The sequence below is a fragment of the Cariama cristata genome, unplaced genomic scaffold, assembly GCF_000690535.1.
Source record: "Cariama cristata isolate BGI_N322 unplaced genomic scaffold, ASM69053v1 scaffold8611, whole genome shotgun sequence".
In the NCBI taxonomy this organism is placed as follows: Eukaryota; Metazoa; Chordata; class Aves; order Cariamiformes; family Cariamidae; genus Cariama; species Cariama cristata.
In genome coordinates this window covers 6,300-22,135 of record NW_009599774.1, presented here as the reverse complement: position 1 = coordinate 22,135, position 15,836 = coordinate 6,300, and the positions used below count along the sequence as shown (strand labels likewise).

Below are 15,836 nucleotides of genomic sequence, written 5' to 3'. Positions count from 1 at the left end.
TGCTGTGAATATCAAAGCATCAGAACTAATACCACTGTGCACTTAGGACAATTTTCTCATCTGTATACCTTATCCTCGCCATTACTTTGATTATGTTGTGATAAAGAATTTGCTGCTCTTCACTGCAAATATGGGAAGAAGTGACTTGGGCATGTGAGTCCTATATCTCCCCTTGGATTACCATGTGCTGGTTTCTCATGTTCCAGGACATGTCACTCTGAGGAACATTTCCCAGCTGCACATGCTTAGTGCAAAGAACAGGCAAGGGTCAAGGCTAACAGGTAGAAGTGAGTGGAGTGGCATCCGTTTATACTCTTGCAGTTCTGGCTTGGTTAACATAAGCTTGTTTTGCTTATTTAGTGTCAAATTCTGCCTTTCCTGACTTTACGCGTGTTTTGTCTCTCCTATTTAGAGTGCATGCAAATAGATGGCTTCTGAAGTATATTTTATTGTTGCTGGATTAGTGTATTTTTCCAAGTAAAATAATAGCTCCTACTTAATGCTGAAGCCACTTTGTTCCTCTGAGAGCCACTATCCAGATTATTGCAGGCATGGTAAGGGTTCAGTGAGTGGGGATTTGTGAAAAAGATCCTTACTCCATGTGAGATTACTAACTCGCGTGTTTCTCTCTGAGTAATATTACTACACAAGTAATATTGCTTTGCCTTACTGTGAGATAAAACCTCAAGATAATGGGAACAAGCATGCATGAATGGATTGTATTTGTGGTTGTTTCATGTCCTGACTTTTTCACCAGAAGATGGCAGCAGGCTGATGTTAGTCACAAATATTTCTACTGCTTACTGTTGGATAAATGTGGAGATACTGTGCTAAATACTTTGAACTGAACGGTTTACCATAGCTCACAGTGAGAGAGCGGGCATTGCAAAGCATTGCACGTCAAGCAGTTTTGTGGGTTTGTTGGTCTGGCTGCTGCTGGCCTGCAAGTTCTCTGCAAGTCCTGGCTGTTGTTCAGTGATGTGCTTCCACTTGACAGTCTTTCAAGAGCATTTATTTTGGAAGAAAAATCAAAGCAGGTAGACCTATCGCTTAAATAAGTTTGCATTTGTTGTATATTGCCTTTCAATTCAGAAAAATGTTTCATTCTGTTCCTAGAATTAATTTTCCTGGCAATAAACTTCAGTTGAATGTGAATGCATGTTTTCTGTGACAGAGACAGCAAAATCAGAGAAAGGACTGGAACTGATACTGCACAATGCAGAAAGGATTTTTGTTTTCCATGAAAAGCCTATGTAAATATTGACCAAAAATGTGGAGTTCAGCAGCTCTTGCAGATGTTTTGTGGTATCTTTAATGGAAAGTAAGCTATGTTAGCCAGAGAAACAAAGATGTTTTTTACCCTGTAGCCATAAATTAATCACCATAGTAAATATTTAGCATGTTAACAAGCACAAAATGTCAGAGTTAGATACATACATGAATTTTCTATTTTTAGTGCCTTCAGATACTGCAGAATAACTTCACTATTGGCAAAAACCTCCTTCTGAAGAATGTAAGGAGAGGAAAATGCCGATGTTTTTCTTAGATGAGAAGTAAAACTCCAAATCCAGCCACTGTTATCCATTGCATGATGACTTGATAAAACTTAATGCCAAATCTTCAGATTTCCCTTGGTACCTGAGGCTGAGTTCCTTTAAGGTGTTCAATATGGGCAGACACATAAGAAGGTTACCTGGCCTAAGGTCACTTGGGCTTGCCCAGATCCAGTTGTCAACTAATGGAGACAAACTACAGACTGTCTTCAAGATGCCACAGTCTAAATATTGCATGCTGTTGCCACTTGTTCCCATGTGCATATTCCTAATCCACATGCATAACAGTGATGTGTCTGCAACTGTTTTTAATGACCTGTTTAGAGCAAAACATGCTAACAGTTGCAAAACAAACAAGCAAAAGTAAAAGATCGAAATTCTTTGAAGCTGTGCCTCTCAAGTAAGTCTTTAACTATGGAAAATTTGGTGTTTGATTATGTAAGTTAAACTGTACCATACTTCACGTGGACAACAGAGCTGGGCTGATCTGCTACAGGCAACAGTAATTCCAGTGTTTCCTTGCTTTTGAATGCTTCATTTTGCACCTTGGGTTCCATTAACTGTTACAAGATCTAAGTATTATGTGTAGTGCTGAAGAGGAGTATTACATCGGAAAGCTTCAAATTCCGTAATTTGAGAGCAGCCTTTCCAGGCATATTTATGAAAAAGTAATCACAATGTTATTATCAAAGTAATTCTTTCAATATGCAAGATGGCAGAAGTTCATTTATTTATGACATTCAGTTAGCTTAAGATCTGCACTTGCATTCCAAATAAACGCCACTGATGGGGCTTTCAAGTCTGTTTGATGACTACCTTTACATAAGCCGAAAACCAGGAATGAAGGATGTGAAATTTCAAACATTCATGTATTTTTTTATTATAAGTATTACTACGCACACTACTTAGCATTAAAAGTCTACACACGGACATACTTCCAGTCTGTTATATTTGGTTTTTAAAGAGACTGAGTACCTCTGGCTAGTGAGCTATCATGAGTTCATGTAACTGCAAGTTAATGCAGCAGTGTAGGGAGGCTTTGACGTGCCAAAGACACAGTGTATATTTTGCCAGGTTATTCTACAACTGGTGCAAGTTGGGTAGTTACGTAATTAAATTGATCACTAAAAGCAAAATCCAGATTTCCAAAGTGGCCATTCTTCCTAGCACTTTGACACAACTTTTCCCTTCTCCCACGCTTCTTCCTTCCCACTTAAGACCTGGGTACCCTTTTACCTCTGGAGGCTTTCCATAATTCCCTAGGGCCAATCCACCAATACCCCTTTACACTGTCTGTCCTCTTGTCTAAGGCCAGGCAAGTGCCTTTATTGTCTTCCCGCATGGTTTCTCCCCAGCCTCCCTCTAAGCACATTTACTCCTTCTAGTTTCGGTGGTGTTCTTTGCTGCTTCCAGCCCCCAGCATCTTTCTCACATCTCTTTATACATCTGAGAGCATCTGCTCTCAGCTTGCAGGTTTTTTCTCTCCACATGTGTGACTCCTTTAGAGACTTTTCTGGTGGGAAACCTGCATGAACTGTGTTTTCAATGAGAGTGAACAAGGTGCACCCTCTGAGATTCTAGCTGACTGTCAAAATGGCTGGAGGAGGTCCTTACAAACTATTTTCATGCTCACAGCCTCCTTCAAAACAGAAGAATCCTGGAGCAAAGTCCCTTCATGTTTCCTAGGATTTCCAGAAACTGCTTTGAAAATACCGGTGTGCATTGTCAATTACAGTGTTTGGCAACACTCTGTATAAAGCATTGTGTCAACAGAAAGGTATTATTCTACACTCTGGAGTCAACCTAGGCATTTGATCAGGAATGCATATAAACTGCACTAAGACATCAGTGATTGTATAAGACTTCCTGAATTTAAATTTCCAGAATAATTTGCATTCTTGTGCATAGAAATGACCATATAGGAAGCAGTTGTATAGACTACGGAAAAGGAAAATGGAGCAATTAAAATTTCTGTCAGTAGAGTATGCCAACAATTTGGAAAGTTTGACAGATGCACGTAGAAATAAGAAAGAATACAAAACTCTATGACCATTTTAACATCTCATGCATTTCAGAAAGCTAGTCAAATTGGCTGTTGAGAAAATGAAAGCGGGGCGAGCATCGTTTCACCTGGGTAGAGACAATCCAACCGACTCAGCAGTTTTAAGTAAAAAACGTTGGTATTTTTTGGCAAATGCAGCCTTCATGGGAGAATTGAATGGGTTGGCTGCCAGGACAGAACCACACTGCTCAACGACATATGATCTAGACCTTATTTACCATGCAGGATGGGCGTAACAGGTGGATACTCATTTCTGAGATTTCTCTTGCCTGACACAGGCATGCTTTGTACTGCATCCAAGGACCCCACCCCTCCCGTCTGGTGCAGGGTGAGAGCACGGACCTGAGGGCAGGGCATATTCACTCTCATCTCCTGATGAATTTGAGCCCTCGATGGTGGCCTTGTACACAACACGGGATGTCCATGGATCTGACATTTTGCTACTTCTTTTTACCATATGTTACCTTCTGTATTGGATCATCTGTCATACTGCCAGCAGCCATGGATAATCACAAGTCACCAATAGCTGTGGCTGTCGCATAGGTTTTCAACTGTCTGTGCAGTGAGTCATTCACTGACTGTTCTGGACGAAAGTGAATGCAGTGCTTGGTGATGCTCTGGCTACTCTGACTTGGTCACTTGGTGCTAGGTGCTCTGCCTTGAATGCTTTGGCTTCTGTTCTAGCTATGTTGTGCTTATGTGTACATAGTTTCCTAAAGAAAAAGCTTCACGAGTTAATACCTTATGAGAAGTACCCAAGTTGCAGGTTTCAGGAAAGAATACTCAGAAGATATTATGGCAATTTTAATTAAAAGAATACATTTTTTTCCCTCTAAAACCTAACAGTGCTTGCTGATTTAGTTAACCTGTTTGTAGTAAAAACTGGTATTTAAAAACCTACCTAAAGCTTATGAGAGTTGAATTCTATTTTTTATTCTTACAAATTCCTAGTTTACAAACTCTGAAGGCCTCATTTGTTTCTGCCCAAAGGGCTCTAATATTCAGATCGTTACAGATGGCTGTTGGTAAGTATCTGAAATTCACTCTGTGCAAATTTACCCTCATTAGAAGTTGTGTAATCTGGAAGTATCTTAGGTTTCTCTAAAGTTTTTGGGAAAGCAAGATGAGCAGAAGACCGTAATAAACTCTAGCACCCAGGTTTGCAAAATTTAGGCATCTCACCATACCCAGAAAGAGTTGGTCAAAGGTAGAACCAGAAGCTTTTAACTAAGTAAAAAATTCTCTTGGCTACAAGAGAAAATATTTCAGGCAAATTTTATGTGTGGAGTGTCACTGATCCTTCCATAATTCTTACTACTCATTGTTTAAACGTTCAGACAACTGGTTCATGACTAAATAGTTTGAAATACTTCAGCCTGGTACAGGTTGGCAGAAAGATTAGTATAGCTAGTACTGAAATAAGGCCAAGGGAGCATACTTTGGGTCCCTTGTGAATGAATAGTTGTAAACTGTTTGCTAGTGCATTGGCATGTCTCCAAGAAATACAGTGTCTTTTAAAAAGCTTCTGAATGTTGAAGGCAAATAATCTGTGGTAACAGATTTGAAAGGGGAGATAGGTATCTACATCCCTTAAGTACCTGGGCCTAGAAGGACATGTGATTACCTAGTGTGACCGCTTTCATAATGTCTTGACTTTTGTGCGGTACCTGCATTAAAAGTAATGGTTTGTAATTGAATAAGAATTCATAGTCTTAATGCTTGCTCCTGTGGGGTCTTCAAAGTGTTACTTGCATTACCCACCCTTCTCCTGCTGATCTGCAGGACCCCTCACCTTCCACAGTGCCAACAGTGCTACTGGGCAGGTGCGGCAGCTGCACAAAGCCTCTGCTCTGCACCACTTGGGAAAGCTGGTGTCACGAGCGAGCCCCTCCAAATCCTGTGTGTGCAGCTGAGCTGTAATGGGATACTAACTGATGGTATTAGTGAAGCGTCATTAATTTACTCCTGATCAACAATTACCTTATTTGCAAAATGCTGGTGCTGGCCAGCATCTGCACCATGTGCAGGGCCATGGTCGACCAGGTAGTATAGCTATTTCCCCAACAATGGTCTGAGTGCTGTTTTACCATAAAAAGCTAACATAAGGGCCTCATCAACACACTGTAAAGCCAAACAGAAGACTAGCTTGCTGTGTCATAGACTTTAAAAGAGTAGAGGCGATGAAAGTGCACTTAGAGGTGACGTGAAGCCAGCAGATTTGAAGTAGAAAGAATAGGCAGATCATTTTCTCTTGGAGAATGAGGAATAATTCTTCAGAATACTGGAAGACCACAAGAGTGGCCAGAAAGTGTCAGTGCAGCCTGTTTTTGAAAGTTTTTTGTCACAAAATCCATTCCAGCAAGGTCACGTGGACCATCAAGAAAGCTGGAATTTTATAAGGTTGGTAAGAGAGTGGGGTATCTCTTTCTTTTTTTTTCTTTTTTCTTTTGAGATTTCCACCCTGAAGTATTTTCTTCTAATATTCTTACTGACGGGTAGTCGGCCTTACTCCCTGTAAGGACTCCATTTGGGTCCAAACTCACAATTTCTCTAAGACAAAAATCAACCTACTAGGACTCCTTCTGATTTATGATTTCACAGAAGGATTTGTAATCCAAGTGAGAAACTGATTTGTCAAAAAGATAATGAATTTTGTTTGAGCCCTCTGGGCCCTTCTTCCCTTGTGCTAGTCTGGAAAATGATTCAGTATATGAAGGTGTACACTTGAATGTAGACCGAAGGTTATCTGTATAAATTTAGGTAATCTCAACTTTTTGTTTAATGGGGACTTTGTTAAGAATAGAAGCCCTTTCAATTCAGTAATTCATATCTGGACTGGACATAGGACTGGAAAACATACATCCAGTAGGGAACACTGGCTTTGGCAGGAATGAGGCTTCCTCCTCTCACTGTAACTCCTGGTTCCTGAAGTCCTTAATCAGCAACCTTTGCATTTACCCTAGCAGGTTTGACTTAAAACAGAAAGGAACATAAACTGTTAGGTCTCTGGGAAAAATTTGAGGGTGGGAACCCAAACCTCTTTTTGACAGGATGAGCCTTGCCCATGCTGCTCTGACCTGGTCCCAGTGTGGAGAGAAGCAGGTCACTAATGATGGATGATCCATGGTGGCATTTTAGTTTCAGTCAGGAAGGAGCTTCCTCAGAAAATCAATTTGTTCTCACTATCTTTGTTTTGGTGCGCATTATGGAGAGGTCTTTCAGTACTTAGGCTGAATTGCTTTCAGAGAGAGAGATGGGCAGAGCAGTGCTGCCCAACTGTGAATGAACAGAGACTCCTGAACTGTTGCCCTTTTGCTCACTTGTCTACACAAGTGAGCTTAATATGTGGGCAAAGTAGGATAATAAATTTATGAGAAATGGAGCAAAAGGGGCATTAAATAGAGTTTCTAGTCCAGCACAATATGGTGCACTTGGCTGTATCTCAGGTTAACTTGCTTTTCCTAGGCTGGTTTTTTTTTGGTTTCACAGACTTTTTGACTGCAGGCTATAGTAGTAGAAAGAATCAACACTTTCTTTGTGCAGGTTATGCTTTTGCATTTTAAATAATCAAGGTTGTAGCAGCCATTGCAATGCTTGTTTATCCACTACTTTCTAGTTGCAATTTGCAGCTGACTTACACAATGAGGTATTATTAATCAGCTACCTGTAACTCATTAACTGCTGTGCTGTTCTTTTCCCTTGCAGATGTCACCGTTGTCCACACCTGCCCACCAGGCCCTATGAGAAGAATGGGAAGCCATGCATGCTGTCAGAGTACATGGAGCGGTACCCCCTTTATCCCAACGCCGTTCCCAGAGGCTCACTTAAGCCAAAGAATGTGTACCAGATGGCGCAGATACCCATGGAAGGCGTCTCGACTACAAAGTAGGAAAAATTGTGCAGGAGAGTGAGGACTGTGAGTTAGATAATCTGTGTGTGTGAGAGACAGGTAATGGAGAAATTAAAAATGATTGGTTTTCACAAGGGCAGCCTGAAAAGAACAACATAGTGGTTGTACAAACACTCATGAGGGCTCTATGAAGGAGGGATGAAGGTCTACCTGGGGCCAGTTGTTGTAGTGGAGGCAAGCAGCTATTTTTCTTGCACTTCCTGGAGGTTGAGATGTGACCTGATCAGAGAATACATGGGCCATAGAAGCATAGTCATGGTCTTGGCTTTTGCTCACTTTCTATTTTGGGAAGGTTTCTGGGAAACCCACGAAAATGTTGTCTGGGAAAGTATGGATGACATTGGAGGAGAACTTTTCTTTTGCTCTGTGTTTTATGTGGCGCTTTGTATGCTGTAACGTGAGTGACTGGTTTCCAAGGAGGTGTGACTATGGTAGAGCTTGGTGATTGGAAAGGCAGTGTGGGTGATTTCCTCAAGGAGTCAATGTAGATTGCTGGGCTGTTTCTTCTCTCAGCTATGTTGTTGCTCAGTGTTGGTGTTTGGCAGAAGTCCTCACACTTGCACTGTGCCCGTTTCCCTGATGGAAGTAACTTCTGAGGCTCTTCCCTGCTGCTGGTAGAGTGATGTGCCGAGTGCTTGGCCAAAGAAGAAACTCATAAAAAACAGGAATCTGATCCTTTAGTATGAATCTGAGAGCTTCCTTTTCCTCAAACAGTGGCTGCTGCCTGATCCTAATGTTTACTTGCTTTGTCATCACAGGTGCAGTCATAAGCAACACCGCTCTTGCCTTTGTTGAACTGAATTAGAGACCTAGGAGATGCCAATGGCTATTAATAAAGTCTTAGCAGCTAACATCACCCATTTGTCCTCATCCTGACATGGAAGCTCTACCAACTCCTTCCCCTACCTATGCCTTTTTAAGACTTGTCAATTTAAGTCACAAAAGTGACTCATGAAGTCTAAAATGTCTGACTTACATTTGGGATGCCTCTATCTATGTGGGAGTTTTCAGAAACAACCAGAAGGATCAGAGGCTTTCAAAGAGCAGACTTCATTTTTATATATGCCTTCCGTCTCCAGCATGAGCCAAAGCAGCTAGAAATCTTTGCGTCTGCCTATAACTACATCATGGGCTCATTGGTGTCCTCTTAAGGCAGGTGAGGAGGGGCAGCCACCACGTGAGGTCTGTCAAGGAGCCTTTAGAAACTTTGCAAGTTGCCTCTGATTTATCAGCAAGTCAATCTCTCCTCTGTAATCTCCACTGCAGGTTCTGTTGTATCGCAGTAGTCAGAGTGGGAAAAGGTATTCCCACTGCCAGAAAACCCTTGATCACACTGGTGAAGATTTGTCTGCCTGTGATCTGTTACTTGCCTCTGGTACAGGCTCGGCTGTTTCAACCGTGGTATTGTGCAGTGTACTGTGATTGGTTTGGGAAAGACCCTCTCAGATACTGAGCCCTCCCTGCTACTGGGGATACTGCATGTCTGTTCTATTTCTGCTTGTCTTTTCTTGTCCCTTCTTAAAAAACACATTGGCTTTAAATTGCTGACAAAAGTATGCCAAGGGGCTACAACATCTGTGACGTCTACATAAGTACCTCTTGATGCTCTTGGGTTTTACTTCTGCATTCTGTTTTTACCTCTATACCTACCAGTTTGCAATGTGAATTCTCTTCCCTTCTGCTTCACATACACTTTTGAGACTCTTGTTTATTTGCTAAAATATGTAACTAATACAGTATATTCAGAGGCTCAGGCTCTTGCCTACCCAGCATCACTCCAGATGCAAAGCGCAATATTAGTAGTAGAATAGCTCCTCTACTGACCGTTTCTCCTGGTCGACTGCCAGTGGCGTAAACAGATCTGCACAGTGGTGGAAAAGCACTCTGACATTAGGGACTGAATTCGCTGGTGCCAGGCAGCAGACTGTCTGCCCTGCACCAGCGGATGTGGGCAGTGAAATAGGTTCAGATTAGTGAATGTCAGATGATGATGTTACTTTCTTCTCCATCTTGTTTCTGTAATGTTTTGTTGGAGTTAAATAAGACTACTCTGGTATCTTAAAATATTTCTTTTACAGTACCTGCGAAAAAAATGACTGTCTGACTGTGCTGGTGTTTCTTACCTCAACTGGTGTTTTGCTGTAAAACTGTTTTGTTATTATCTCCCCATCCTGGGCTGAACTGCTCTACAGTGTATTGTCTAGGAAGGCTATTGTTGCCTCTCTTGTATGTTTCCCATACGTATTAGATAGCTTGCTATAATTACTGGGCTTTTAAAAGGATTTTTGTCTTCTGGTATAACTCCACTGTAGAACAGAGATAACTGTCAGTTCCTTTTTCAGAGTCCAGGTTTCCAAATGTGAAAGACTTGTGTGTGTCATTAACTGCGTGTATCCTATCCAGACTTTCTTAGGCTGTGGAGATAAAAGGAAGTATTGCTTTCTTTGTGTGTCCAGAAAAAGGAAGATAGTTTTTTCCTTAAGATAAAAGACATAATGAAATTATTCTTCACAGGAGAGATTACATAGCCCATGAAGTGTTGCCACAGAAACGTAAACTACCTGAAAAGCATGTCAAGAGTGACAAGACTATGGATTTGACCTCCACTTATATGCAAGATTATAACTCCTACCCTATCTCTCAAGTACCTCCATGCCTTCCCTGCATGTCGATACACATCCCCAGCGCCAAGATGAGTAAAAGAACAACTTACAAAGGTATGTGCCCTTCCAGCTTTTTTCAGGACTTCATCAATAGCCTCATTTTGGAAGAAAACAGATCAAAACAGTGTGCAGTTGTTGTTCCTTCCATCTATGTAAGCCAACAAGCTGTGCAGGAACCACAAAACCACAAGTTGTCTGGAATACAGCCCCACATGAATGGTAGCATTGGGATCTCTCTGAATTCATCTCCTTTGCATGTCTGACAGGCCTACAAGGCATCCTAGGTAGAAGCAGGGCCATGTGAACTCCTGCAAGTGGGTCTGGCAGCATCTTATTTTGGATATACTGAACGTACTCTTAGTATACTGCAGGGCTTGTGCACACATTCAGTGGATCAGACACATCTAAAATACATAGAATTTGCAAGGTCTGAGCAGGTCATGGGACCCTTTTTGTAAGTACTGCGGAGTTAATCTGTGGATGTACAAGAGAAGTATATGGGAATTATGGACACACAGAAGTTCCACACAAATATCCAAAACACTCAAGCTCTACTCCTCGTAAAACAGTGAACTGTGCATCTAACTATGCCCTTGTTTCTCAGTAGCTGTAACTTGGTGTAGGTGGTTTGTCTTTGTGGGACCTTTGTTCCTTCCTCTTCACAAGCATGAACTCTCTTCTGCATGCACTGGGAGAAAACTTTCAATTACACAGTTACAGCAACGTGCTAGTTTTGGTAGTAAGTCATAAGTAGAAAACCAGAGGATTTTGCCTCCCCTCTGCACACCTTCCAGCTGGCTAACATTGTTAGGCAGATAGCTAGCATTTGTGTATTTTTTAAAATATTTTTTAATTATTTTATTTTTATTATGCTATGCAAACATAAAAGTTTATGATTGGTGCTGGCATTGCAATTTGTCGCAATGTACAGAAACAATTTTTTTCTTAGAACTCAAAATGATAAAGAATGTAAGGAAATAAAAGGTATTTGAATGCAGTGTTCATATTACCCAGCTGAAATGACATAAAGTCAGACTTTAGTGCAGCTACATGTTTGCAATGGCATAAACTGGAATTTTTACATTAAGCACACAGGAAATACTGTGCATTTATAATGACTTGAGTCGTGAAGGCTATGACCCACGGGTGCAAAATACCCACGTTGACACAATTTTGAACACTCTGTTTTGCATAGGCAATGTCACCAGATGGTATTCATTGGAATAGCTTCAGTGAAGCCTATAAAAAAAGGCTGCTTTGCACCAGTGGAGGATCTTTCCTTCTGTGTTTAGATGTTCTTAACTTCTCTGTATCTGAACCAGATGTATATCTTTGTCTTTTATCAGTGTTTGGGTGAGCACCTTAAATGTTACTGCAGAGCTCTAACAAAATGTATCACAGTCACATTTGGTTATAATTTGCAGTATTTTTCAGAACACTGCAAATGGAAATCTTCATCCAAACCTCCTCAAAGATCAAGTTGCATAGTGAATAAATTCCCTTTTAAAGGCCCAGGTTCACAAAAAATACAAATTTTCATTGTGCTATTCTCTAAGCATTGATAGGTTTACTGATCACTACTCAAGTGTGAAATTTTGAAACATGCTATTCAATTAGTTATGCTAATTCAAATATTTAAGCAGCACATAAAACACTGCTGCATTGGTATTATGTTACCATTCCTACTGTATTGTCATACTCCTTCCCACTAAACACACCATATCCCAAATGACACTGTAGGTTTAAGATGATGCTATTGCATATCACAATTAATGTCAGACTACTTTGCAACTTAAAGTTTCAAAATTTCCACCTCCTCCAAGATATACACATGGCTGTTTCTATCCATCTGCAGGTATGTAATCTAACTGTAGTTTTGTCTTGCTTGGTTATAGTGAAATGTGCCTAACCCTCCAATAACATATGGTTCGTTACCTCCGTTCCCTCCTATACCCCCTAATGTATTCAAGATTGTGCTACATGGGAAACTATTAGTATCTATGGGAGAAGAATTAGAGTTACAATAAAATGGTAACATATTTTGAAGGAATAGTAGCACTGCTGGCTTACACTAAGTAAAATAAATTCATAATGCCTATGAGGTCTCCAAGCGTTTAGAGCTTGTGAATTTTTAAAATTGAAGACAAATGGACTTGCTTGTCATATTTTGAATATTTTGCAAAAGCTGTGGTTAAGTCCAAAATGCACAGACTACTTTCCAGCAAGGGTGACGGGAGAACCTAAAAAGAGTTTTAGTAACTCTTGGTTGGCATCTGAAATGTCAGATCTCTGAACAAGCCCTTGGTTAGATACAAGCTGAATCTTGTTAGCTTCTCACTTTTTAACACTGTATTGATACAACCCCTGTAATGACTCATGTCTGTATATGCTCAAGATTCACCCTGCTGGACCATCTCTCCAGGAAAATGATGTACCCTAGACACGGGCACAACACCAGCATCCCACCAGTGCAGTGGTCCCTGGACACTTCTTATTCCCCAAGAGAAACAGGAGCACCTGGGGCATTTAATCACCCCTGGCACTAGCAGGGCATACGGCCTGGGCTTCAGTGGCACCAACAGTGGCAAATGAATGGTCTATGCCAGTGGTCACAGGCAGGCCCACGTTCTCAGCTGACTACACAAATTAGCAGCATGAGGGCAGCTCTGTACCCAAGGGCCAGGGTGCTCGCTGGGAGCAGCATGGTGCCTGTGGCTGCTGCCTTCTCTCCTGTTCCAGGGCAGGGCAACTTGATTTGAACCAGAAGGACTTTAAATGGACACTTAATTAGGGCAAAAAGTTACTTTTTTTTGGGTCAACTTCACATTGTAATAACGTGTAATTGTGTTTGTGCAGTACAGTAACTACTGCTATTCAAAAGGAATGACTCTGTTTGGATTGGAAAGTTCAAATATCCTGATGCGTAATTGCATCATTTACTTTCTACTACTTTGAAATCCAGACTTCCTTCCTCTACAGAGTCAGCTGGAAGCTTATTTGCCTCATGACTCTTAATGTGGTTTGAAAGCAGGGAAAATAATAAAAAAAAAAAGACTTGTGTTAGCTCCAAGAGTATTTTATTTCCACTTCCTGCCAGTGACCATAACGCTCTCTAGGGGAAGTTGCACAGGATTACTAGGAAGGGGAAAAACGACAGTCTTGTGGCTGCAGCACTGGTTGGAAAGTTAGGCAGCTTTGCAATAGATTTCTAATGTGATTGAGTGCAAATCTTTTTCACTGCGTCATTTTTTTCCCTGGAAGGAAGATATGAATGTCTCTAAAATGCCACCTAAAATGTTTCCTTAGTCATGAATTTGGATAAGAAGATTTCTGGAGTAAGGACCATCTCTGTGATATGATTCAATGCTTCAGATCAATGTAGGTTTGGTCTGCAAATTCCAGTCCAATTTCTCTAACAAGGAGGAACTGGAGACAGAGTTACAAGCCCCTTCATGGTTCCTGCTTGTACTAACAGCAGGAGTACCACAGAGAGCAAAGCAAAGAGCTGAAAAGATGCCACACAGCACAGCTTACTGACACCAAGGTGAGCTGCAAAACCCCGAACTCAGCAAACAGTAGGCAGAGTCACCTCTGTGCAGTTGAGAAATCAGGTCATCTGCAAATGAGAAGGTACAAAGAAGAAGGGTAGCTCTACAACTTGGCCTTTAGAGTGGAATGGTGGACATCTGGTTCTCCTTGCCCCAGAGATACTGTGAGAGACACCTTAACAGCCTTCTGCAGACATAGGCGTACTCTGCCTGTGCTCTGACCAGCCCCAGCATAGCTGCAGGAAGGTAAACAAAGGGGGTTGAAGTCAGTCCTGTGATACGCTACTTTCATGATTTCTGGTTGACTAGGCATGACGACAGTACCCACTCAGTCACCTGCAGAAAATGTCTCTGCAAGACGGAGAATGTAATTTAGTTTTCCCACATTGTATTTCAGCATCTCTGTAGGTATAGGTGGGTACAGGACTATTGTCGTTCCATTTTCTGTGTAGATGCTAAGCATTTCCAGGGGTTAGCACACTAGTGTATAATGTGTTCTACAGCAGGTATTTTAATAGGATTTATCAATCATTAAACTCACGGAAGAACTTCAGTTGAGTACCTAGATAGGATTCCTTTTATGTTTCAGATGACTACGTGCTATGGAATGAACCAAAGACACAGCTGATCAGACCAAATGACAGGTTTCACCCATCAGAAGAAAAATTTGACTACAGAACTGTTGCCCAGGATGACTATCTCTACAAAGGGCCAGTTGCGACTCAAAGCTTCAAACCTCTGAATCTGGGTCAGAAAACCAAGACTCCTTTTGAGAATACAACCAGTTATAGAGTGAATTACGTGCCACATCCTCTGGAGAAACGTTATGTCCATAAAAATGAGGAATACAAGGGCAATGAGGTCCCATTTGATGACCTCACTACCCACAAAGTTTCTTACAAGGGGCTGGCTGGTCAGCCCGCCAAGCTTGCAAAACCATGCCAGCCGAGGACTCCCTACAATCATCCGTTTTTCTCTATAACTGAGTTTCAGGAAAAATACCAAGCTTGGCCACAACCACCTTTATTCATCAAAAAACCTGATGTGTATCTTCCTCCTCTGGAGAAAATGGACCTTCACACCACTACTCAGACAGATTACAAGCACCGAAATGGTACACCAGCCAAGATGTGTCGACCTTTGTCCCAGCTTAGAAAAAGTATTGAGCCATTCAATAGCTCTTCCGTAATGAAAGAAGACTATAAACCTTGGCTGTGCAAGAGACTGAAACCTATCATTCATGCTCCGGAGCTGAGTTTCCCAGCAAAACCAATGGATTGCTTGACTACTTTTCAGACCCATTATGTACCTCATCCACTCACAGTTACAAAGAGCTGTAAACCTGGGTGGTCAGGCCCAAAGCATCACACTCCGCTAGATGCTAAAACGACGTACGCTACTAGCTACATACCAAAGGGAATTGTTAGATGCCTGGCATCTTACAAAAACCCACCTGGTTACATCTTTGTAGGAACTGATGCTGATGGTCACAGCTTCTATCGCCCAGCTTCCAAGAGTGAGTGCCTGCAAGGCAGATACTGAAGAAAGAAGAGAGTGGATACAGCCTTATTGGAAATGGATTAAAAGAGCAAGGTCTCAGTGAGCTGCAAATGACAGGTTGATATTGTTTGTAACCTCCTTTCAAAGCAGTTACTGATTTCATATATGGGGAGATTTTAAACTTAATTGCCAGGCATTGGCTTTTTCTGGATCATTTGCACAAATGAAAAACAAAATCCAGTGAAAAGACACATTGAACATTGCTTCTTTGTAATTTTTTTTCTTTTTCCCACCTAACTCTTGCTCTTTAATTGAGAGAGATATCCTCCTCCTGAGACACTAAAAGAGAGATCTTGTAGTAACATACGTTATTATTGGTGTAATGAGAGTTCAGCCCTGTCCATGGTGACAGCCTATTCAGATGAATTACGTGCTGTGAAGTCACACTTGTAAGTCATAGCTGGATAACAAAGTCTGAGATCTGGCCTTATCTGTCACTCCCATCAAAAACACGTACAAAAGGTACAATTACAGGTTAAATATCATTGAAGAATGCGCCTTCATCATTTGTGTCATTGTATTGCCCAGAACTAGGCTATC

General features: G+C 41.3%; 1 protein-coding gene across 1 annotated transcript; it reads left to right on the top strand.

Annotated features, from left to right (window-relative positions):
• Positions 1-5,646: 5,646 nt before the first annotated feature.
• On the top strand, positions 5,647-15,278 carry FAM154A (family with sequence similarity 154, member A). The gene is made up of 5 exons (XM_009709794.1): positions 5,647-5,658; positions 5,975-6,015; positions 7,321-7,500; positions 10,040-10,242; positions 14,326-15,278. The coding sequence occupies exons 1-5, from the start codon at positions 5,647-5,649 to the stop codon at positions 15,276-15,278; spliced, it is 1,389 nt and encodes a 462-aa protein (XP_009708096.1).
• The last annotated feature ends 558 nt before the right edge of the window (positions 15,279-15,836 follow it).

Excerpts from the sequence above, each read along its gene's own strand:
- FAM154A (XM_009709794.1), top strand. Across the intron at positions 7,501-10,039 it reads GAAGGCGTCTCGACTACAAA|GAGAGATTACATAGCCCATG; the intron begins GTAGGAAAAATT and ends TATTCTTCACAG. Across the intron at positions 10,243-14,325 it reads TAAAAGAACAACTTACAAAG|ATGACTACGTGCTATGGAAT; the intron begins GTATGTGCCCTT and ends TTTATGTTTCAG.